General features: G+C 41.9%; 1 protein-coding gene across 5 annotated transcripts in view; it reads left to right on the top strand.

Moving 5' to 3' along the window:
• Positions 1-24,713, top strand: part of ABLIM3 (actin binding LIM protein family member 3) — a 345,645-nt gene that overhangs the window by 254,048 nt on the left and 66,884 nt on the right. For 2 of the 5 annotated variants that reach the window (XM_068277143.1, XM_068277141.1), the window contains 6 exons: positions 4,161-4,219; positions 7,907-7,978; positions 10,457-10,612; positions 14,891-15,020; positions 17,676-17,774; positions 19,525-19,572. In XM_068277143.1, the coding sequence (XP_068133244.1) occupies positions 4,161-4,219; positions 7,907-7,978; positions 10,457-10,612; positions 14,891-15,020; positions 17,676-17,774; positions 19,525-19,572 (564 nt within the window). The remainder of the gene's footprint in view (positions 1-4,160; positions 4,220-7,906; positions 7,979-10,456; positions 10,613-14,890; positions 15,021-17,675; positions 17,775-19,524; positions 19,573-24,713) is intronic. The other 3 variants (XM_068277142.1, XM_068277140.1, XM_068277139.1) reach the window with 2 other exon arrangements.

The raw sequence follows: 24,713 nt of genomic DNA, 5'->3' as shown, positions 1-24,713 counted from the left end.
ATAATGTGCGAGGACATCTTGTGGTCAAATAGTAAAATTACACCTACATACATTAGGGACTAAACAGTTTTTACTATGTAGGTAAAGAGGGTGGTATATTATTATTAAATTATTTGCTTAAAATTAGTGATGGACGTAAAATTGAAAAAAATGCACCTGTGATGATCCGCTCAGCTGGCTGCACAGGCAGACAGCTGTTTGTCCATTCCTCTAGTCTGTGGGCTGCAGGTCTCTGGAACAGAGACCTGTCTTTTCATTGCAAGTTTCTGTTCTGTTCTCTTGCTGGGGAATTTGCATACATTCGTTATGCAAATCCTCTACCTGCCTTCTTTGATGACTGGCACTATAAGAGCTTTATGTTTCCCAGAATGCTTTGCTGGTCATTTCCCTTCCATGCTCAGTTCCTGATGGACACTGCTGGAGTGTCAGCCATTGCTATCTAGTATAGTTAATTCCTGGGGGTTGCTTTAGGCTCCCCTTCTAGCCCAGTCAGGTTGTATTATCTGTATTGCCTGTTCTGTCTTGTCTTGCCTGTTTGCCATTGTCCTGTCCCTATGGTGGTTGACAGGAAATGGTTCTGATCTATGTTCTTGGAGTATAGCTGGTGCAGCGGTTGCTACCAGCTATCTCTTCTGTTCTGTCTTCTGGGATTGCGCTAGCTACTTTGTGCTAGCGCTGGGGATCCTTCTGTTCTGTCTCCTGGGATCGCGCTAGCTACTTTGTGCGAGCGCTGGGGATCCTTCTGTTCTGTCTTGTCGGTCGCGATTGCGCTGTCACCAGCGGCGGTTGATAGCGAATCGTTCTGTCTTGCTGAGATCGCACTAGCCGCTAGCGTTAGTGGCTGTGGATCTTTCTGATCTGTGTTCCTGCTTGGATCACACTTGCTCTGGCGGAAGAGCGGTGGATCCTTCCTGCCTAGTTCTTGTTTTTCGTGTGTCTGTCTTGTCCGCTGCGCTTGCTACAGGCTCGGTGAGGTAACCGTTAAGCAAGCGCTCGCGTCCCCTGTTTCATGTTTGTCTGTTTATGGTTAGTTAGGCGTGCTTGTCTCTATTGTGCTTATCACGTGGAGATCGCGCATAACCGCGTGCACTGTTGCGAATGAGTGCGGTGTTCGCGGTTAGCTAGCGGTTGTTGTTTTCCGTATCTCCTTATTGTATTTGCTGTGCCTTTGCTACCCTCGAATTCTATTCTGTTCTGCCTTGTGTCACGTCTCGCGATCGCACCTCTCGCGATCGCGTTCCTATTTCGTATCTGCTGTTGTGTGTGCGCGGTCGCGGAGTGGCGACTGGATTGGCGCACACACATACAACCTATCCCTTTTGCTCAATCTCATTCGCAATCGCCTCTCTTGCGATTGCGTTCTGCGCTTCGTACAATTCCTGTCTGGCACTTGTGGAGGTACAGAGGATTGGTTCCTCTGCACTCCCCAGCGGCATCTGCCGACAGGAATTTCCCTCTACAGGTGCGTAGCACCTTTTGCTGGGTTCCTGCAAATTATACGCTTGTGGAGGATCTCCGCCGTGTCAGCGCACGCGTTGTGCGCTGATCACGGGGAAAGTTCCACAATCGTGACAGCACCTTTATTTCCAAATAAAATATTGTCATCATACATTGTACTAGGGAAATATTAAATAATAATGGTTTCCTTTTTTTTTCTTATTATTCCCATTAAAATGCATTTAGAATAAAATAATACTTAGCTTTATGTACCACCCAAAGAAATCCTAATTGGTGGCAAAAAAACAAGGTATAGATCATTTCTTTGGGATACGTAGTGATAAAGTTATTGGGGAATGAAAGGGAGGAGCGCAGAAATGAGAAAATTCCTCTCGTCTATAAGGTGAAAACAAACGTCGGGCTGAAATGGTTAATAATTATATCTGAAGGGTAAGCATAAGTGTTGGATGGTGGGGGAGAACTACCTACGGTAATTTTGTGGCAGGGGGAGACCCTAATCAAAATGTCACCCGCACACGTCCCTCCCCCCGCACATGACACGTGGTACACACACAAGCATGGATGCAAGAACCACAGATTTTATTAAGTAGAATCTCCTCCATTTTTAACATCTTTAGAGTTTTGTTTATCACTGTCTGTGATACAGGTTGTTGTATGAATGTATTTTGTGAATTCAAGGGGCTTTTAGTTATTATTTGGAAGTGAACCATATCTATGTGACTGATCATGCTGCTGTTAGGTAGCGTTCACACTATGCAATATATAGCTGTACAGCGACGTGCTGCAAGACCCCAATTTTTAAAATCTATTGCGATACATGAAAAAAGGTGCCTGTAAAAAAGGGCGCGTGGGATTGCCTCTAGTTGAATGTCACTAAAATTAGTAATATTCTATTACTGGATTCCGATAGTAAAATATTGGTAACCTTTACCGATATTTTAATATGGCCAAACCTAGCCCTACTCTCACACAGAACCCTCCGCTACTGATGCCTGACCCCAACCCCCCTGGTGTTGCCTAACCCTAATCCTCCCCCCGGTGGTGCCTAACAACCCACCCCCCACTGCAGAGCTACGATTTGCAGCAAAGAAAGTAAATTTGGGTGGCTCAAGGCCGTGATTTGCAGCAAAGAAGGTACATTTTGGCACCTACAGGCGCCCGATAAAATGCAGTCCCACAATGTACATATTTTCCTGCCTCCGCTATTCTATCAGGTGCTTCCGGACACCGAAATGTAACTTCCTTTCCGCAAATGACACCCACTATAAAAGCCGTGATTTGCGGCAAAGAAGGTACATTTCAGTGCCTGGAGGTTCCTGATAGCGGGCGCTTTTTCCTGATTCAGTTACACATAGCAAATGTTCTACGTGCAATACAGTTGCATCTCCTTTGCATGCAGTGTAAATCTCACTAATAGACCCAGCAGTGATGTAATGGAACCAGTGGCAGTCACGGTCTCATGAAGTTAGGCTGTTGTGAAGTGATTCTGGGTGGTGACAGTGGGTGCTATGTCTCATTGCTCTTTTATGAAATAAACCCATTGTAACAAATTGATTTTTTTCAGTAGCTTCTTTGTTAATCCTTGTACATTAATCCAACACTTTATTGCATTGTTTTGCAGACTTCCAGAAGGAACATCCTTGTTGGATTAATATTCTCTGGGCACAATTGTTTACTGCTTACAATATTTATGCTGCTTATCAAATAATTCAGTTTATACAGAGACATTACCAATTATGTATGCATTCCTGCTCCCCTGGAATACATGGCACCCATAATAACTGTCGCCTGTGTGTGCTGCTCATATGCTGCAGTCGGTAAAACTGACTAAAAGATTACATCATCGCCCACTTTCATTGCCTTTGGGTCACCAAAGAAGGCTTATTTGCCGCCCTCTGCTGGCTAGAGTTTGATATTGCACCATACCTCCACTTGTACGCTGGCTTTAGTCAGATAATTCTACTACTAATCTGAGGAGTCAAACAAAGTAGGCGTTGGTTTAACTTGAACACATTTTCACAATTAAAAAAAAAATGTTTCCCAAGGTAATAGAATCATGTGAGATGACAAAATAATTCTCTCCATTCCTTGCTGCAGCTGTCAGATGTGTTCAGTCAGTGCACAGTTATATCTGCTGCAGGTCTGTAGATCCCTGCTTCCCTATAGACTTGTGTGGGTTGATCACCTCTGGCTGCTCCCCACATTCCCAGAACTGTCCCAGCAACAGACTTCTGACCGAGCCTGTGTGCTGTATAAAGACTTCCAGACGCTGTGCGCTCCTGCTAACAGTTTCCACGTTTGTCAGTAAATAGCAGCACAGTGCAAGAGTTCCGCCTGGCATATTTGCAGAGCTTTGTGTACCGACCGATTCTTTTTAGAGATGTAAATCCCCATCATGCCTTGTGTGCCAGGAGCACAAAGAATTCCAAGCTATTATCACGGATTCCCAAGAGAGCCGTCATCATGCTGAAGGTGACCTTCAAATACTGCTGTGTGTACCGAGCATCCCATTAGCTGCCAGTGATCTATGGAAATGTGTTTTCCTGGGGTGGAATGTGGGGTGCATAGTTTAATGCTGCTTTTATTATATTAGCTTCTAGGTTCCACTCCGTCTCCTCTGCTGTCTTTTCCTTACCTGGTAACACGGTGCCTCTAATTACATGCCATTACTCCTGCTAAGCAGTCATTTCATTTTTATCTAGGCTCTGAAGTGTGGCATCCAATCTGTAAGCAGGCAGCCCGGGCAGAGAAGAAGCTAAAAGTGAGTGGACCACAAATTCATATTTAACCCTCTATTGGTTTGTTTCGATAGAAATGATGCTTATTTTATTATTTGCTTTTGATTAGCTTTGCTTTTTTCTAATTTTTAACAGTGTACTTCTGTAATATTTCTTCATATGCTTAGAGCGCAAAAGAGAACACTGAATGTATTACATAAAAATATACAATTGGGTTTCACAGTCAGGGAAAGTAATATGCTCACACTGTGGCATAGCAACAGGAGATGCAGATACTGCAACTGCACTGAGGCCCATGGACCAGAGGAGCCCCTCTTCAACCATTGCATTAGCTCTACCTTGGTGCTGTGCTGGTTATGATCACCTCTATATGTGCTTTGAATAGTGATAATTATTAACAAAGCTAGTATGCACCTTACATGTGTACAGTGGCTGCCCAAAGTTGCCTAAAGATCCAGCATACCGGATGTTGAGTGACACCTGAATGACCTCCAAGTGCATCGTTATCCCCTCTCCATCGTCAACTCTCCACCTTTCTCCATAGCAACCAATGTGCCTCAAGACTACAGGGCCTGTCACCTCAGAGATTAAGTCAAAATCCCTGTTTAAAAAATGGGTTTACCGAGCATGGTTCTTTAAACATCCTTAGTGACTTTAACCAGTTACGCTGTTTGCGGTAGTATATCTACACCCTGCAGGACTTCAGTACCTACCCAGGGGCGTAAATATACGGTTGCCGCCGCGATAGTTAGTACACAGATCAGTGGATGGGAACATAGTTCCCAATCACTGATCTAAATGCTTGTGATCAATGACCAACGGCATCAATGAGATGACAGTGGTCATTGAGTAAAGTGAAAGTAATACATGCACTCATTAATAATTCTTGTTATCGTACTAACAGTACGCACGAAAAGATAAAGTGTGTGTGGGGGGGGACATCTAGTGGCCAAATAGTAAAAATACACCCTACATACATTACATTTAATATAAATACATAAAATACCTCATAAATTAACCCCTTACCTCCCCTTCACACTGTAGTAGAGTCACACTGTAATCACTTCCTGTCTGAGTCAAGACTGAGTCAGCAACTTACATACCTGATATTTAACTCTTTCAGACAGAGAAAGAAAAAAAGGAACACAGCAGAGTTATTTGTGTGTTAGGCACTGTACATACACATGTCTATCTCATCATGCCACATGTCACTTCGGGTATCCTTTAAAGAAAAAGGTCCTCTTGCTCAGTTTTACTTCAAAAATGTCTTATTTTATTAATGTAACTATCAAAAACTGCACACAAGTAGTTAAAAACACCCCATAAAACACGTCATGGCTGCATAAGATGTTCAACACCACAGCCAGCTGTGTATGCATACATTCATCTTAACAAATACTCATGGGATCCCCATTCATACAAATTGATTGCCTTCGGATATACTGATTTTCTTGCAACCGAAATTGTATGTCTGATCTCAATTGACACTTTGTTTCAATGCCTAGGAGTATTTCCTCTGTCTGATGGTCTGATGGTGTTCTCACCCCTGGTAGATAACAAAGCATTATGCAGTGTTTGTTAAATCAACAAATATGCAGGAAGCGCCATGCAAGTTATAAAGTGGATGCAGTCACATAGGTATAGTGGTTAGAGTGATTTCTCATATGCTTGTTCCAGGCTCTCACCCTCTCCTGGTAACCAGCAAAGGTCTCCGTTCCTCTCCAGATAGGGATGCTGCGTAGCATGCTCCAACATGCACTCTTTCTCCCGTGCTAGCCCACGCGTGCCCATATTACAACGCCCTTCGCCCTTTGTGTCGTCGCTCGTTAGAGGGCTTTCTCATACGGGGGGAGGGGGGGGGGTCAAGACGGAGCAACGCTGCTGGTGTTGTGTGGCCATGCTTCCCGACACATTTATTTTTATAACTGCACTTAGTGAATATATCCCATTCTTTTACAACTGCATTTCCACAAACTCACTAATGGGCGTGAATATTACTATGTGCAAAGAGCGCACAACTATTTTACCAGTACTGCTGAGTACCACATGTTGCACAATGAGCACGACTCTCAGGACATGGGTAACGCTCACATTACCCATGTACCACAGGTTGTGCTAAATGTGCAACGCACAATACTCTGATGGCCTTAGCACAGGTAACATTGCCGTGCACTGTCTGCACACAGCACTATTAACAGCTGTTAGTGAATCAACACTTATGTGTGAAAATGGGTAACAACAGCGTTGTGGCTTCACTGGGATTGTAGGAAGCTCCTCCCCTCATGACATAGAGTGCAGCACTTTGGTTACCACATTATTTATTATTTATTTATTTATTGTATTTATAAAGCGCCAACATATTACGCAGCCACATGACGTGGTTGGCTGCTGGTGAGAGAAATGGGGAGGAGATTCAATGTTTGAGGAGGATGTAGGCTCACAGCACTGACAGGAGCAGCAACAACTTTACCTTTATAAGTTTGAAAATGAAATGATGTTGTAATTTAGAATCCACATGTTTGTATAATTTCAGTTCTGTGAAATGCAAGTAGTAATGGAAAGAAGCTGAAGTAGGGTTTTTAGTCTAGTTCCTCACAAGATGTGTCTATGAACAGCCGCTAGCCTAGCACTGCAGAATATTGTCCTGCTGCTTCTTTCATTTCAGCAAAGTCAGAGAGCGGAAGGAAATCCATATGGAACCCGATAGTTGTATCTAATGCCACCTTGGTTGAATGTATTCAGCATTAACTGCACAAATGAGGTTAACGCAGGATGATGCAACACAATGTGTCTGCCTGGGAAGGGAAGTATTACCAGAGCTTTCACTGTCTTTTACTCGACACAGTAGTAAATACCGGTGACAATACCGTTTGCCTTTTTCTTTTACTCTGGACACATTTCTTTCATTTTATTATCCAGAAATTAATTAATGCATGGGAACAGCTGATCTCAACCTCATGCTTTAATCAGGAGCAGAATCAAATAGGAACTGCCAACATTGTGAAACTATAGTAGATTTCCTATGCTGACTCCCAGCACAATACTTGCATACACTCCCACAATACTGTTACTCGCATGGATCCCTCAATCCCTCAGGTGACAGTTTGGGGCTGAGTACTGTACTGAGGCATTGCTAGCCTGGCTGATCTCTGCTCCCAGCTCCTCCCTGACTTCTTCTTGAGGTTGGAATGGGATAAAGGAGGAGTTTGGAATGGACAGCTGTTCAATCTGGACAAGCAGTATCTGATATTCATACAGAAAGTCAGCATTGCAACCCCACCCAGCTAGGTCAATAACAAAACATGAAAAACCAAAGACAGAGAGAGGAGTATTTTAGGTACGGTATGTGGAACTCTAAGCCTTGCGGTACTTTCACACCGACACGTTGTGGTGTGTTGTAGCAGACACTGTTTTTAGTGCACTGCAATGCAAAGTGATTCAAAGTCTACAATCAGTTCACACAGCACCAGTCGCAATGCGATGCAAAGGATTCCATTGTTACCGCACAGAACATGCAGCACGTTGATAGAAGCGCACATGTTGTTATATGCACGCAGCTACAATCCAAGAAGATGCCAGCCGTCTGCCCGTATGCACAACAGCAAAGCATTCTGCAAGCTTGCCTTGTGCCTGTAACTGAGCCAGCTGGAATGAGCAGAAATTGAAGAACATTGATGGGTAATGTCTGTGTTCTGTTTCTGTGTTTACAGTACAGAAGAGCTTCTGAGACCTCAATCTCCCCTCCAGGCTCCAGTATCGGTTCCCCCAATCGAGTCATTTGTGTAAGTGCTTTGCTATCAAAATGTATGAATAGCAATTGTGAGAAAAAAAATCATCATTCACAGTAAATGACTCTCTTCCAAATTTAGCAGATTAGAATATTTGTGTTTCTCATAATTTGGCTTTTACTTGCTTAATAATCCATATTTGATGTGATTGAAATAATGTTGTGTATTGATGTTGTGTATACTATACAGGTTCTCTACTCCCCCCCACCCCCCCCCCCCCCCCCCCCCCATGTCTTATTGATGTTTTATTGACTTTTGAAATTACTTGAAAACATTTTTGTTGCACATCATGTAACTAAAGTTACTATTCATGACTGGTAATTACAGAGCTCCACTTATTACTTCAAAATATAAATAAATATAAATGCTTGTAATATAAGCAAGCAACATTCCACAATAATCTACACATTACTGATTAGCTAGTTTTATAGAGATTCGTTTTTTCCATTTACAAATGGAAAGTGGGAATTTACAGTTAATTATCGATGGGTAAAAGCTGTGGATTGACAACCTATCCTGTTTGGGGCTTTTATTGCTATCAGTGCCCCAGCTGGAGAAAACTTTTCCCAGTTCTTCTCTTAGGGCTCTTTCACATCAGAACTTGCGTTTTCAATGCGTTACAGCACATAGGAAAACGCAGGTAATTTTTTTTTCTTTTAGTTTTCAACTTTCTACATTGTTCCTCTGTTGCATTCTGGGACTGATTGCCTGCGTTAATGGTTTAAAAACGCGCAAAGTGTGCGTTTTACATTGACTAACATTGTAACGCATAAAGCGAGCGTCGGCCGAAAAACTGCGCCTGGGTGCAGTGTAACGCAACGCACAAAAACGCAGCCTTATATGTGAAAGCTAAAATGAAAGTCTATGGACTTTCCTTTTACCTTGGGTAACGCAAACTTTACCCGTTGCGTTGAAACGCAGAAAATCTGCCCTAATGTGAAAGAGCCCTTAACAAGAATTAGGTGCATATCTTCAATGGACACGTTATTGTTTGTTGTATTATTGTCTTTGCTGAACAGGGAAGGTCACTTTCTACTTTCTGGAACCCTTGAGGCCTGGAACCCACTAATCGCAATTGCTAGCTATTTGTATGAGAGGTTTGTATACGATTTCCTGAGCGTTTTAGGGAGCGAATTTAAAAAGTGTAATCAATTTGCCAGCGGTTGTGTGGCGATTAGCGTTTTTAATTCTGATTGGTCCTTTCAATTAATTTTAATTTTGTTACAGTGTGCAGTAATGTAAAAACGCTAGCAAAATCGCTCTGGGTAGGTTTTGACGAGCGATTATGCCAGCGTTTATATACTTTACATTGCAGAAACGCTAATCGCTAACGCTCAATAATGCTGCATGTCTTGCGTTTGCGATTTTGGTAATCGTAACCGCTCCAGTGGAATTTGGCCCATCCATTAACATTAACTGAGCATTTAGGGAAATCGCTAGCGGTTTGAATCGCTCCCTAATCGCTCACAAAATCGCTCTAGTGGGTTCCAGCCCTGATGCAGGTTTGATTCCCTGGTGTTTAGGAGATAGAAAGTGAGTGGATTTCACCCCAGCTGGCACATAGACAACTATACAAACCTGTTTAGTGTTTTATTTAGCCTTTTCCACTTTACTGCTCTGTCCACACACAAATAATGATTTGGCTTTGGTTTTCCTGTAAGCATAACTACAGTAGATTGCTCAGCCCTTGTGTTTATAGTGCATTTTTAACCAGATTTTGCATTTTTTAAATAGTCCTGATCCTGTTTTGCCCTATTATTTTATTCAATGACCACCGAGAAGCAAAGTCTTCCAATAATCAATGTCATTACTTATATCTACAAAGAAGTATAAAAGTTATAAATGTATGTTATGTAATTAACTTTTTATTCTAACTGGTGTAATTACTAAAAGAGATGATCAATGAATAAATCCATTTTTTTCTGACCTAATGCTGATTTTAATGTAATTTGTATGCAGCTTGTAAAATGGGCCGATCAGATGCAGGTGATGCTTATTTGGATTGGCCCAATTTTTAAACTGCATAGAAACAGCACCAAAATTTACATCAATCTGATCACCAGCGACTTACTGCAAATATCTGTTCTGTATGATGCTGGCTTCGCCTCCCCATAATTTCATCATACTGAGTTATGTGCTGAGCAGAGGGCTTGCTAATGTCTCTCAATTGGCAACCTATAGCAGACTGCTAGCAATTTTGATTTTGTGAGTTCAGCTAGTAGAGTCCAATGTCTTGCTGCTATGACCTACTGCATAAGTGCACTGAACTTCTGTTAGACTTCATCCACTATGAATTACATAACTGCTGCATGCTTCCCTCATGTATATTGCATGTATATTGTTAACCCTTTCAGACATATTTAGGGAGCAGCGTGTTCTTCCACATGAGACGATGTGAGAAGGAGCCTCTCTTGAAATATGGGCTTTTATCACCTGTTCTCTTCTCCCTTCTCTTCCTCCTTTCTCTCTCAGGCTAAAGTAAACAATGAAATTCTAAATTACAAGGACTTAGCAGCTCTCCCTAAGATTAAAGCAATCTACGCAGTGCAGCGCCCTGACCTCATTTCTTACGAGCCTTATAGCAGATACACGTCGGATGAGATGCTGGAGAGATACAGCTATGGGGAGGTACAGAATTCACATGAGATGTCCCACTGATATTGTTTGTAACCCAAGTCTTGTGCTGCCTATTCTGTTGCTTCTTGTTCTAGTTTTACAACAGAGAAAGCTTGGTTGTTCTAGTTGTAGCTGTTGTCAGTCTACAGTATCCAGCGTGCAGCATGCACTGTTCATGCTTTGATGGTGAGTCAGGCTGGATGTTGTAGCCTGATGGCAAATAAGCATCACAGGCTGCTCTGGTGAATGGTTTGCTACTGACCAATCACAGACATGCAATACACATTCTGTTGCAGAACCAGTGCAGTTAATGTTATGTCAACTTACAGTGGTGTAGGAATAGGGGATGCAGAGGTTGCGACCGTCCCAGGGCCCCTGGACCACATGGGCTCATTAGAGGTACTCCTTAATGCATCTTTTTAGCTTTTTATTGGTGCTGTACTTCTAATGAACACCTTTATATGTGCATTGAATAGTGGTGATCCTTAAAGAAAACCTGTAACAACAAAAAGTTTCCCTGGGGGGTACTCACCTCGGTAGGGGGAAGCCTCCGGATCCTATCGAGGCTTCCCCCATCCTCCTGTGTCCCACGCCGGTCTCGTTCTGGCCTTCTGAACAGCGGGGAAGTAAATATTTACCTTCCCGGCGCAGGCGCAGTATCGGAAGTATCGAGATAGGTGGAAATAGCCGATCGCTGTCGGGTCGCTCTACTGCGCAGGCACAAGTCTCCTGTGCCTGCGTAGTAGATCGGACCCGACAGAGATCGGCTATTTTTGCCCATCTCCGCTCTGAGAGCTGTAACAGCGCCCCCGCTGGAGCCAGGAAAGGTAAATATAGCAAACCTTGTCAGGCTTGTCGAGCCAGGATTGCGGGAGACTTTGAGGGAGCCAGCGCTGGATTGATTGCAGCTACAGCCTAATTGGGACCCTAAGGCTTCCCCCTACCGAGGTGAGTGCCCCCAGGGGAACTTTTTGTTGTTACAGAGACTTTTTAACTAATTGTTTCCTTAATCTGATGTGATTACACCTCTCTGACACTGCAGCTGACCTTGGTCGGTTTTGGGCTCCATATAAATAGTGTTTGGGGCCCCAGATAAAACTCACACTGGGGTCCCAAGCTCCTCAGCTATGCCACTGTCAACTTAGCTTGGCATGCATGGAATTTTAAAAGCCATCCTATTTACATGGCTTTCGTTTCTTAGCCTGTTATAAAGCTCATAGATGGGGAATCTGGATGCTGTAGGCGTGACATCCAGTGCTACCTCTCCTTTTTATATTCAAATTAGATGTTTCCTACTCACAGATAGGCTCATCAATCTGTGATAAGATAAGGATCACTGAAATGAAGTTTTTAAAATACTAACGCTACATACACATTTTAGATAACTATCGTTCGTAACGACAGATAATTAGTCAATGAACGAGCGTTCGCCAACTAGAATGCAGATCTTCTTATTGAACAAGCTAATACAACGTATACGGACTGGCTATATATTCACAGACGGATCAATAATAAATATTACACGCGCATAGAGAAGTGACATCAGAGACGATCATTATCTAAAGATACCCATACACACTTTTAGAAATAAACGGTCATTGTTCAGTCAGATCTGTCCTGACATCCGCCTTGTCCAGCAATATCATTCATCTATCGTTCTTTTTTAATGATGATTTGTGAATGTTTTGTGCACGCTTATCTGAAGAGTGGTCATTTCAGAACTGTTTCAAATGACTATAAAGTGTGTACACAGTTTAAAGTCTGGTACACAGGTCCAGTTTTGATTGGCCAATCATTTTACCACTTCCATGTAGTACATGAGTTTACCTGCATAATCTATAGCATTTAAAATCTGTTGGCCCTACTTTTTCCACTTCCATGTGATATGAGGGCCAACAGATACAAAATACTATGAGATTATTGTGTAAGTAAGCTTTCATATCACATGAGAGGTAAAATTAGCCAAACATTGGCCAATCAAAATTGGATGTGTGCATGCACCCTTAAGCCTGGTACGCACTTTCAATTTTTTATTGGCTGATCACTAATTTTACTATCTCAATGCAATATTAGAGTTTACCTGCTCAATCTGTTCATAGTATTTAAAATCAGTTGGCCCTCATACTACATGGAGGTGGTAACTAGGTCAGGCATTAGCCACTGAAATTTAATTCTACTTTGAATATAAGATAATTGGGGCAGTCTGGAAGCTTGTCCTATGGGCCAATACAGAGATCTGGTGCTGTAAGCATTCTCCATTGATAGTCTCCATAGTCTGACTGAGTTAACAGTAGTATTAAAGAATAAGAAGATGTTAAAGTAAACCAGAGCTGTAAAAAAAGAAGATTTGATCACGTGTGAGTCCCTCGCTGTCCTCTCGCGGTCTGTCGCTCAGCTGCGATCAGCCCTGGTAACTGGCACAGTCAGGTCCAGTCTGGGGCTTCTGTGCATGTGCTGGTCGCCCCCCCTCCCCCCTGCATGTGCAGTAGACCCAGACTGACATGATTGAGACAGTTACCAGGGCTGATCATGGCTGAACGCCAGACCGCGGGAGGACGGCAAGGAACTCGCACATGTTTATGCTGCTGGAGGTAGCCGCTGGTGAGTATTAAATCTTCAATAAGATGCAAATAATTTCTCTTTGCATTCAAACTTCATGTAAATGTTGTGCAACTCCAACATGGACTAATAAAAATGACAGAAAGTTATTCAAAATTGGTTCAAGCTGCATATATTTTACATGAACCTGAAATGCTAGGAGAACTTATTTGCACCACATTGATGACCTCCATTTCATCATGTGATACAAAACCCCGTAGCTGTAGTGCTGCTGCTAATGCCTCCACTGTTAGCACTATGAAGGAAATGACCAGAGCAGTATAACGACTTCAGCACATCTCTGCCCTGCATGTGATTGTCTCGGGTAATACCTCCCTCCTATCCCACTTTCACCCTCTCCAGCCCAAACAGAATCTGGAGTAAAACAAGTCATTCCCCCTTATTCAATTCACTTTTTTTCCTACATTTTCTCCTATGTGATATGTTCACAATTTAGTACTTTTCTCCTACTTTATGGTTCTTTTACAATTGCAGAATGCTGAAAGGATTTTTTAAACAGAAGATTAAAAATGATCAATGGTCCTTCTTCAATTCCCTTTTTTTCCTAGGTTTTCTCCTGCGAGAAAGAGGGAATTGAACAAGGACCATTCATACTCCACAAGCTGACAGTGTATAAGTTAAATGAAGTTGCTCTATGGTTAATATAATGGTATAAAATATACATTAGGTGCCCCAAATGTCTCTACAGTGCTGAGGGGATTGCTGTTGATTTTATAAGGTGAATCAAAAGATATACCGTATATACTCGCATATAAGCCGACCCGCATATAAGCCAACCCCCCACTTTGACCTAAAAAAACTGTAAAAATAGCTAGTATAGTGCCCAGTATCGCTAGTAAAGTGCCTCACTATAGCTAGTATAGTGCCCAGTATAGCTAGTATAGTGCCCCAGTATCGCTAGGTAGTGCCCACCGCCTCCCCTCTCCCCCGCGGCCGCAGCTGCTTTTACCTTAGCCGGCGCCGCTTCTTCTATTCCCCTCCTGTCCGGCTCCGTACGACAGCAGCACTCTTCACGGCGGCTGCTGTGATGAGACAGGAAGCAGCAGAGAGCGCGGCTTCCTGTAGCGGCGGTTGCTATGGGAACCGCTCTCTCTCTCTCTCTACTGCAGCCGTCGTGAAGAGCACTGCTGTGAATTATGGAGCCGGACTGGAGGGGAATCTAAGAAGTGGTGCCGAGTAATGTAAATGCAGCGGTAGCGGCTGCCGGGGGGGGGTGATGTCGGGGGGGTTGCGCGGACCACCACCACCACATGACTCGCATACAAGCCGACCCCCCAACTTTTGACCCACTTTTTGGGGGTCAAAAATTCGGCTTGTATGCGAGTATATACGGTACTGTAAGGTAACCCTCATAACAGTTTTTTTAGTTTAAAGAAAAGGTTTTTATTTCATTTGTCATCAATGGATGTACAGCTACATCATAATGGATATACAGCACAGCTTTACTGAGAACACACTATTGCTCAAAGACAAAACTGCATGTTAACAAAATAAGCACCCAGCTACTTTTCCATCATTACCCATAAAACAAACACAGGTGCCAGGCTAGCATATGGTCATTTTATAAAGTATGGCGCCATTGGGCATGAAATGTGTAAAAGTGTATAATAGCCTTTATTCATATTAATTCCAATCTGGTTGAAATACTGTCACATTTTCTGCTTTCTAAAGGATATCTATGAAGGAATGGATTTGCGACAAAGAAGGTCATCGAGTCCAGGATATATTGATTCTCCTCTTTACAGCCATCGAGATGTTTCCCTTACAATGCCTCGCTCCCCACAGCATTACTACATGTCAGGTATGTTATCATCCAGGCCTTTACACAGATTATTTGTGACGGAGAGCTGGTATCCATACAGTCTGCCTCAAGTTTGTCCAGCTAACAAGTAACTGGATGACTTAGTGATGTGACTGATGCCAAAAATCCAAATTCCAAATGTAGAGACTGAACCTGTCCTAAACCTGAAGGTACACAATGAAGAAAGAACCAATTATTGAATGCCGATTGGCAAGCGTACAGAAATGGTTTTATATATGCTATGAAGACAAGTGCTCTTCCTGTTGTCGGCTGAAGTGGCCAAAGACACCATGCATCTTCGGATGGAGCAGGCCACAATCTGATACACATAGCAGCAGCGGATGGAGTCCCAGCTGCTTTGTGGAGTCTAATCAGAGATGTTTGAATTACTTATCTGATCTTTATTGTACTTTTCACGTTAGAGGCACCTTTTGCACTCTGACAGTCCTTTCTAACCTAATGTTGCTTTAGTTTGCAGTTACTTTATATGAAATCTAAATTTAAAACAATCCGGATGGTATGACATCACTATCAATCCTCTTTACAGTTTTCTCCTTAAATCAGCATAAGGCCTGGGACCCACTACAAAGCGCTATCGCAATCGCTAGCGATTTGTGGTAGCGCTTTGCAAGAGCTTTTGGGAGCGATTTCTCAGCTCCTATACAATAGATTAGAATGGAAATGCTCCCAAAATACCGCATATCCTGCGAATGCAATTTGCCTAATCGCAATTGCTCTAGTAAAATCTGTCCCATCCATTTACATTGGCAGAGGGAAATTGCTAGCGATTTAAAGCAATCCCTAAACGCTCAAAAGACTGCTCTAGTGGGTTCCAGCCCTAAATGTTCTATAAGATTTGAAAGAACTCCATGATGTTTCATTGGATTGGGAATCCTATAAGAGTATCAGAAGGTAAACGGGTCTCCTCAAAAACTTGATCAATAGCTTCAGGCATTAGAGTTGGTGGATTCAGATTTGGCTTTGAGCTTTAGACACAACAGAATGGCTTCAGCAGGCCATACATATATCAATTGTTACCGGGCAGATTCGATGCAATCAAATCTGCCAGTTATCTGTGAAGCTACTAACAGCATCAATTTTAATTCCAATCAGTTTACAAAAATTGTTCAAAATTTACATCGGGACTGGATGGTAACTTCAGACATTCGGACGTGGCGGGGGAGCTGCGGTAGATCGACAGCCCATAGCATTACACTGTATTGCAGTTCGAAAGATTTCATGGTGAAATCTGTGTGCCGTACAAGGGTGGGGGGAATCAATCCCTCGCTGATCAGATTCAGATCAGAGAGAAATTGATCTGTTTGCCACATTGGGCAAAAATCGAAATGTGTATGGCCAGCATTAGTTCATACTGGGAGCTACAGGCACAACAAGATGGGAGGGTCCATGCTTAGCTGTAAGCCTCAGACACGATGGCATGAGCAAGTGCATGTGCTACTAGACACAACAGAATGTGTGGGCTCATGCTTGTCTGGCAGTAGGATCAGATTGTACATAATTGGCAGGGGGCTTCAGACACAATAGGAATGGGTAGGTTTCTGCTTAGGAGGGAGCCTCAGACATAACAGAATCTGTGAGTTCATGCTTTACTGAAAGCTGACACAGAAGAACAAATTGGTCCATGATTGTCTGAATGCTTCAGAAACAACAGAATTGGGTATGTTGATGCTTAGCTGGGAGTTCAAGACATATTGAAATTAATACTTGGCTGGAAGCTTCATAGCGTTCACGGTGAACCTTCTTAGAGGTTTTCGCTCATCTTTGTTGAGACAGCCGCAGCTTGGCTATTTTCATTTGAGAAGGTCTTGCTACCTCCTGGGAACCAGAGTAGAGAAACATTAATGGAAAATTAAAAAAAAACTTCCACAGGTAAAAAAAAAAAAAACTTCAACAAAAACAAATAAAAAGTATACATTGGAAATCTTATTTGGTGCCCAATCATATGAAACTTAACATATGAGTTCTTCTTTAAAGACATGAAAAGCTAAATTACTGATTCAACAGACATCCAATGCTATAGATCCGAGATGCAAGTCATGCCATGCAGTTGACATTTTGCAGAGATAACTGGGTGGGAATTTATAACTGCCCCACAGTTGCTCTGGATTATCCTGAGAGTTGTATCTCCTCCTGTTACTTCCCAGGTGATCTACTGGTTTATAGTTATGCTGGAAACTGCTTCCACAGAGATGCTCAGATGGTCACGTTGCACTTGTATGTTCAATCATCTTCTGATGTCTATGCTTAGTTTTTTCATATAGACTCAAAAATGGAGCTGTTTACAGCTAGTTCAATGTGTATTTTAGCTTTATTGACAGAGTATAAGCCAGTTATTTCAGGAAGCAGTATGGAAAATAACTAAATGCACAGAAATATTGAATACATGTGCAGAATTCTTCCTTCAGTAGCTCAAGACTACTGGCTCCAACAGAATATCCCATGTTGACTTTGATGTTCTTCTGAATCTCAGCACCTCACTGTCTCTGCTTTTCTTCTTTTCTCTCTTCTTACTGTGAATCCTTTCCTCTTTGCTCCATTTCATATTTTCTTTCTTTTATTCTTTATTTATTTATTTTACTCTTTTGCACTTTTCCATTCTATCTATTTCAATTCATGCTCACCAACTTCTTCCAGGCACAGAAAGTGGCCGTAACTCTCCTTATTATAGCCAGGTAGAAGTACGTTGTTCCACACCGACTCTTTACCAAGCTCCTCGACACTTCCATATACCAGGTAGGAAAAATGGAGGGCCTGCTAGTGTTAGCAGTGAGTTGGTTAAGAAGGGCTTTTTTTCATAAGAACATAGGAAGAGGGCCCATCTTGTGCCCTCCACTTACAAGCAACAGCAGGCCCCTTGCCTTTCATGGTCTGAATCCTTGTATTCATAAGTAGTAACCATCATGTGTGCGCATCTATTATGGTAGTACAACATGTTGTCATCAACTTCAAAACCCACTGAGCCACGGAGCCTAAGGTTCTTCAAGGGTAAAAAATAGGGATCATCAGTGGGATACAAATAGTTCTGAATTGATCATGCATATTTTGCAGGCAAACTATGCAACTTAAAAGTAGACCAATGGAATGATGAAAGGTCCATTTTTAAGTTGCATAAATCTGAATTTGATTAATCCTGTATCTGAATTATTTGCATCTCATTGACCATCCCTTATGGAGAACAAGGATGATAATTTGATGTGAAGGTAGGTAGATAATTTTGTTCCCAAATAGTGTCCTCTCCCTGTTGTACATGCATAGTATCCTCATAGATTTCCTATAGCCAGCTTGCATAATGGTAGGGGAAATAATTATGAGTAATACATTGGTATCTGTGGAGGCTGTACAAGAAATCTGTTACAGTTGTGCACTGAAGTGAAATGATTTTATATCAACTATTTCTAGGAGATTATATCTTCAAAAACATGTATGTACTAATATTATACTGTCAGGCTGTAGTTGAAAGGACAAATTATGACCCCTGACCAAAAAAAATGAAGTTTTGCCTGGCCCATACAGTATCTGTGGCAATTGTTTGGTGCCATTGAGTCAAACATTTGCCAAAGAATAGTAGACATTTTTTTTAGTGGTGTCCAGACCTGTCTGGCAAAACATAATGGCCCTCATCCAGTTATCTTTTCTCCTGAATTTCCTCCCAGGAGATATGTTTTTATCTCATCTAGAAAACAATTATGTAGCAATTGAAAATGTACTAAAAATAGTACCAAACTTATTTTGAGTAATTTTTGCTTGGTGGGTGTTTTGGTAAGGTTTGAAAATATCTGTTGGAGAAAACTCAGGAAAAAAGTTAATGGGATATGGGCCTTTGCCTCCTAGCTTCCCTGAGAGTGAGAGATAACCATGTATTGTCTGAAGAAGTTTTAACTGTAGTAAGTCAGAAGCCCCTCCTCCCCTTCCCCTTAAAATAGAGATGTAGAGATTATGTCCCATTTACATATCCATGTCCTCACCTGTTTTATTACCTACAAGTCTGTAAGACATGCTATAATGGCTGGATTTAAGAATTGGCTACCTACCATTCACACCTACTTAATGCAGCCAATTCATGGTTGCCTAAGTGATAACATATAAATAAGAAGACGTGTATAGAGCTGGTGTGTGTGTGTGTGTGTGTGTGTGTGTGTATGTGTGTGTCCTCATGCACTTCCCTCAGAAGATTAACCCTGCTGGCTCCACATTACTGCTGTATATGTATTACAGTGCACTGACCTCCCTGTCTAGCCTGACTCCAGGTCTCATGACCTGTTTATATAACAGTGTATGGAACCGTTCCATGTTCACCATCTCATGTTACCTTTCATTTCTGTTTTCTTCTCACTCACCTTTGCTTGTTGCTCTTCTCACACCATGCCTCTGTCTTGTGTGACCGTTGTACTTTCCTTCTGCTCTTTACACTCCCTCCTTCACTTTTCCTCCTGTCTTTTTCCTCTCTCGTTCTCCCTTTCCTCTTCCTGTATCCTCACAGCAGCTGCGGAAAGTAATATTTATCGGAAACCTCCCATCTACAAACGGCATGGTACTGTTCAATCCTGTAGCATGGTGCACCTTGCTGTGCTGTGTGTTGTGTGTCTGCAGTGCATAGTGACCGTGCTGTATACTCGCAGCTTACTTAGCACTGTAGAAACTGCATGTTTAATAGGAATAGTTTATACAATGCATGGAATGTTTTTGCTACATAGTCATACTTTATTAAAGGATTACTCCACCATATGACAATTTAAATAGAGGTGAGTGGGGATATGGTAGGGTTACTTACTGGAGAGGAGGGAATCTGTGGTACCTGCTGGAACAATCACAGCATCCTGGACCTCTGTAGCTGTTATGCCACACTTTCATTGTGCTGCTTTTTCATGATCCATTTAATGGATTGATCAGTCTCCCATCGGGGAAAAAGGAAAAAGTCAGGGGTGTCAAACTCAAATACACAGTGGACCAAAACTGAAAACTGGGACTGAGTTGCAGGCCGACCTCAATGCCGCCTCCCTCCTTTTATCCATTTCCTTGTGCATTACGGCCAGCCACCTCCCTTCCCTATACAGTTCCCTTGTGTCTAGTGGTCCCCCTCCCTCCCGTATACAGTTTTCTGGTGTCTAGTGGTCCTCCCACCGCTATACTGTTTCCTGGTGTCTAGTAATCCTGCCTCCCCTATACAGTTCAAGAATTTAGTGTTGCCTCGAAACTAACAATTGGATCTAACCTTAATGGGGAGTGTTCTAGCTGAAAAAGAGGGATGACGTCCTATGTATGCCTTCAAATAAAACAGGAAGCTGGCACATCCAATGTGTATCTTTAATCGTTTCGTGTATAAAGACGTCCACCATGATTAAAGATACATATTGGATGTGCCAGATCCCTTATACAGTTCCCTGGTCTCTAATGGCCCCCTCCCTCCCTTATACAGTTCCCTGGTGTCTAATGGCCCCCTCCCTCCCTTATACAGTTCCCTGGTGTCTAATGGCCCCCTCCCTCCCTTATACAGTTCCCTGGTCTCTAGTGGCCCCCTCCCTCCCCTCTCCAGTTCCCTGGTGTCTAGTGGGCCCCTCTCCCTTCACCATGTGGTTTCATAGTTTCAGTGCATAGCCATATAGGCTTAGTACCCAGTGCTCGTGGGTCAAATATAATGCCAAATGGGGGCAAAATATATGAAGTAGGCCAGATTTGATGGCTCTTCTGGCCAGATTTGGCCTGTGGTCAAGTGTTTGACATGTACTGTATGCTAGAAGGACCAGCAGGAAACTGTAGACTGGAAGTGGGGTGGACATAACCAAGTTTACACTAGGATACAAGGGGCATCCAGCTATCCACTTTTCCATAGTGGGTATGACTATTGTACCCATACTCACTTATGTGCATACCATTGTATGGTAGTGGGTGGAGTGGTACTCCTCCCTCAGCCTGCATGGACTGAATAACAGCTACAAAGCTCTGAATCCCAGAGATCATAGAACTCCATGATGTGTGATTGGTTTTGAATAAGAATATTTGTAATTTATACCTTTTTATAATTTTGGTCTTCTAAAAGTAATTCACGGCAGAACTTTTAATATTTTCTAAGCAGCTTTGCATGGCTGCTTGGCTGTTTTCAAACCAGCATGCTGCTTGAATGCTGAATTGACAACTCCAAAGACAATCATCAAGCCGGGACCCGGATATTCAGCATTACGTGGCTGAGTGCAGAGCGGGAACGGTGCCTCAGGCTGCAGGCTGATCACTGGAACGAGGTGAGGTGAGACAGGCTGCTTGCTGATCACCTTTTCCGCCGATCTGGCCACGGAGGGGGAGGGCTGAAGGAATACTGCTGTTAGCTACAGCAGTGATCGTTCATCCGCCGGGGGGGTCTCTAATTGGCTTAAGGGAACATGTTCCCTTTCGCCAATTAGTACTGCAGCTGACAGTGCCAGGGGGTGCGCTAAGGAGTGCGCCCGATTGGGTACAGCAGGGCTGCAATGTATATCTACTTTCTCGTTGCTTTGATTAGGTCACAGAGGACGTAGATATACTGTATTTGTGGAATAAGTGGTTAATGAAGATTTTCCATCTAGTCCGAATAATATTTTCTATTATTTTAAAGTTAAAATTCAATCAGACCGGATGGGAAATCTCTGTTGATTACAGTAAGTTAGCAATCTGAAGGTAGGCATACATTTATTAGAGATGTCCTGATCAGTTCACCTGGAGAACAGTTTGCTGCAAACATGGGCTGTTCGCCGTTCCTGTTTAATGCAAATAAAAAAAAAATGAGCGTTCGCACTTTACATTGAAGTCACTGTCCGCCGACTTATGCGGTTAATAACAAAGCCCCCTTACTTGCTAGAAACACCAATTTTTCAAGGTATGTTGAGGAGGAAATTGGGTACAAGAGGATTTTTTTTTTTCAAAAAGACCTTATAGTTTTGAGAAAATAAATTTGGGAAACGTTATAATGGCCACCAAATTCAGCAGTTAATAGCAAAGCACTCTTACATGCTAGAAACACAAAATTTGCTGGGTGTATGGAGGAGGAAATTGGGTACAAGAGGAAAATTTTTTTCAAAAAGACCTTATAGTTTGTGAGAAAATCTATTTTAAATTTCTCGTTCAGAGTGTGGGAAATGTTTCCCTGGCTGCTGACTTTAGCGGTTAATAGGAAAGACCCCGATGTGCTACAAACATTTGCTAAATTTGCTGGGTATGTGGAGGACAGTGGGTACAAGAGGTAAAAAAATCAAAAAGACCTTTATAGTTTTTGAGAAATTTGATTTTAAATTTTTGTTCTGTGTGTGGGAAATGTCTTCCTGGCTGCAGTCTTAAGCAGTTTAATAGCAAAACCTCCTTATGTGCTAGAAACACCACATTTTCAGGATGCGTGGAAGAGGACAGTGGGTACAAGAGGAAAACATTTTTCAAAAAGACCTAGTTTTTGAGAAAATCTATTTTAAAGCTCTCCTTCTGAATGTGAGAAAAGTTATAATGCTGTGGACTTTAGCGGTTAATAGCAAGGCCCTCTTGCGTGCTAGAAACACCAAATTTTCTAGGTATGTGGAGGAGGAAATTGGGTACAAGAGGGAAAAAAATCAAAAAGACCATATCGTTTGTGAGAAAATCAATTTTAAAATTTCGTTCTGTGTGTGGGAAACGTTTCCCTGGCTGCCGACTTTAGTGGTTAATAACAAAGCCCTCTTATGTGCTAGAAACACCAAATTTTCAAGATATGTGGAGGAGAGCAGTGGGTACAAGGGGGGAAAAATCAAGAAGACCTTATAGTTTTTGAAAAAAATTGATTTGGGAAAAGCTATAATGGCCTCCGACTTCAGTGATTAATAGCAAAGCCCCCTTACATGCTAGAAACACCAAATTTGCTGGGTATGTGTAGGAGGAAATTAGATACAAGAGGGGAAATTATTTTCAAAACAACCTTATAGTTTTTGAGAAAATCGATTTTTTAATTTTTGTTCGGTGAGTGGGATAGGTTTCCCTGGCCGCCGACTTTAGCGGTTAATAGGAAAGCCCCCTTATGTGCTAGAAACACTAATTTTTCAAGGTATGTTGAGGAGGAAATTGGGTACAAGAGGAAATTTTGTTTTTCAAAAAGACCTTATAGTTTGTGAGAAAATCAATTTGGGAAACGTTATAATGGTCATTGATTTCAGCGGTTAATAGCAAAGCACCCTTACATTCTAGAAACACAGAATTTGCTGGGTATGTGGAGGAGGAAATTGGGTACAAGAGGGACATTTTTTTCAAAAAGACCTTATAGTTTTGAGAAAATCGAATTTAAATTTCTCGTTCAGAGTGTGGGAAATTTTTTCCTGGCTGCTGACTTTAGCGGTTAATAGGAAAGTCACCGATGTGCTACAAATACCAAATTTGCTGTGTATGTGGAAGACAGTGGGTACAAGAGGGAAAAAAATCAAAAATACCTTAATAGTTTTTGAGAATTTTGATTTTACATTTTTGTTCTGTGTGTGGGAAATGTTTCCCTGGCTGCAGTCTTAAGCAGTTACCAGCAAAATCCCCTTATGTGCTAGAAACACCACATTTTCAGGATGCGTGGGAGAGGACAGTAGGTACAAGAGGAAAACATTTTTCAAAAAGACCTTATAGTTTTTAAGAAAATAGATTTTAAAGTTCTCCTTCTGAATGTGGGAAAAGTTATAATGCTGTGGACTTTAGCGGTTAATAGCAAGGGCCTCTTGCATGCTAGAAACACCAAATTTGCTGGGTATGTGGAGGAGGAAATAGAGTACAAGAGGGAAAAAAATCAAAAAGATCATATCGTTTTTGAGAAAATCAATTTTAAAATTTTGTTCTGTGTGTGGGAAACGTTTCCCTGGCTGCCGATTTTAGTGGTTAATAACAAAGCACTCTTATGTGCTAGAAACACCAAATTTTCAGGATATGTGGAGGAGAGCAGTGGGTACAACAGGGAAAAAAATTCAAGAAGACCTTATAGTTTTTGAAAAAAATCGATTTGGGAAAAGCTATAATGGCCTCCGACTTCAGTGATTAATGGCAAAGCCCCCTTACATGCTAGAAACATCAAATTTGCTGGGTATGTGTAGGAGGAAATTAGATACAAGAGGGGAAATTATTTTCAAAACAACCTTATAGTTTTTGAGAAAATGGATTTTAAAATTTTTGTTCGGTGAGTGGGAAATGTTTCCCTGGCCGCCGACTTTAGCGGTTAATAGGAAAGCTGCCTTATGTGGTAGAAACACTAAATTTTCAGGTTATGTGGAGGACAGTGGGTACAAGAAGACAAATTTTTCAAAAAGTCCTTATAGTTTAAAAAAAATCAATTTGGGAAAAGTTAAAATGGCTGCCGACTTCAGCGGTTAATAGTGAAGGCCCCTTACATGCTAGAAACACCAAATTTGCTGAGTATGTGGAGGAGGAAAGTGGGTACAAGAGGATTTTTTTTTTCAAAAATACCTCATAGTTTTTGAGAAAATGGATTTTAAATTTCTCATTCAGAGTGTGGGAAATGTTTCCCTTCCCACCGACTTAATAGGTTAATAGGAAAGGCCCCCTGATGTGCGACAAACACCAAATTTGTTACATATGTGGAGAAGGACACTTGGTATAAGAGGAAAAAAATTCAGAAAGAACTTATAGTTTTTGAGAAAAGCGATTTTAAAATTTAGAGGGAAAAAATAACAGCCTATAGCAATCACTGCG

Source organism: Hyperolius riggenbachi, chromosome 3 (genome assembly GCF_040937935.1).
Source record: "Hyperolius riggenbachi isolate aHypRig1 chromosome 3, aHypRig1.pri, whole genome shotgun sequence".
Lineage (NCBI taxonomy): Eukaryota > Metazoa > Chordata > Amphibia > Anura > Hyperoliidae > Hyperolius > Hyperolius riggenbachi.
The sequence above is the reverse complement of the archived record's forward strand: the minus strand, read 5'-3'. Positions and strand labels throughout refer to the sequence as shown.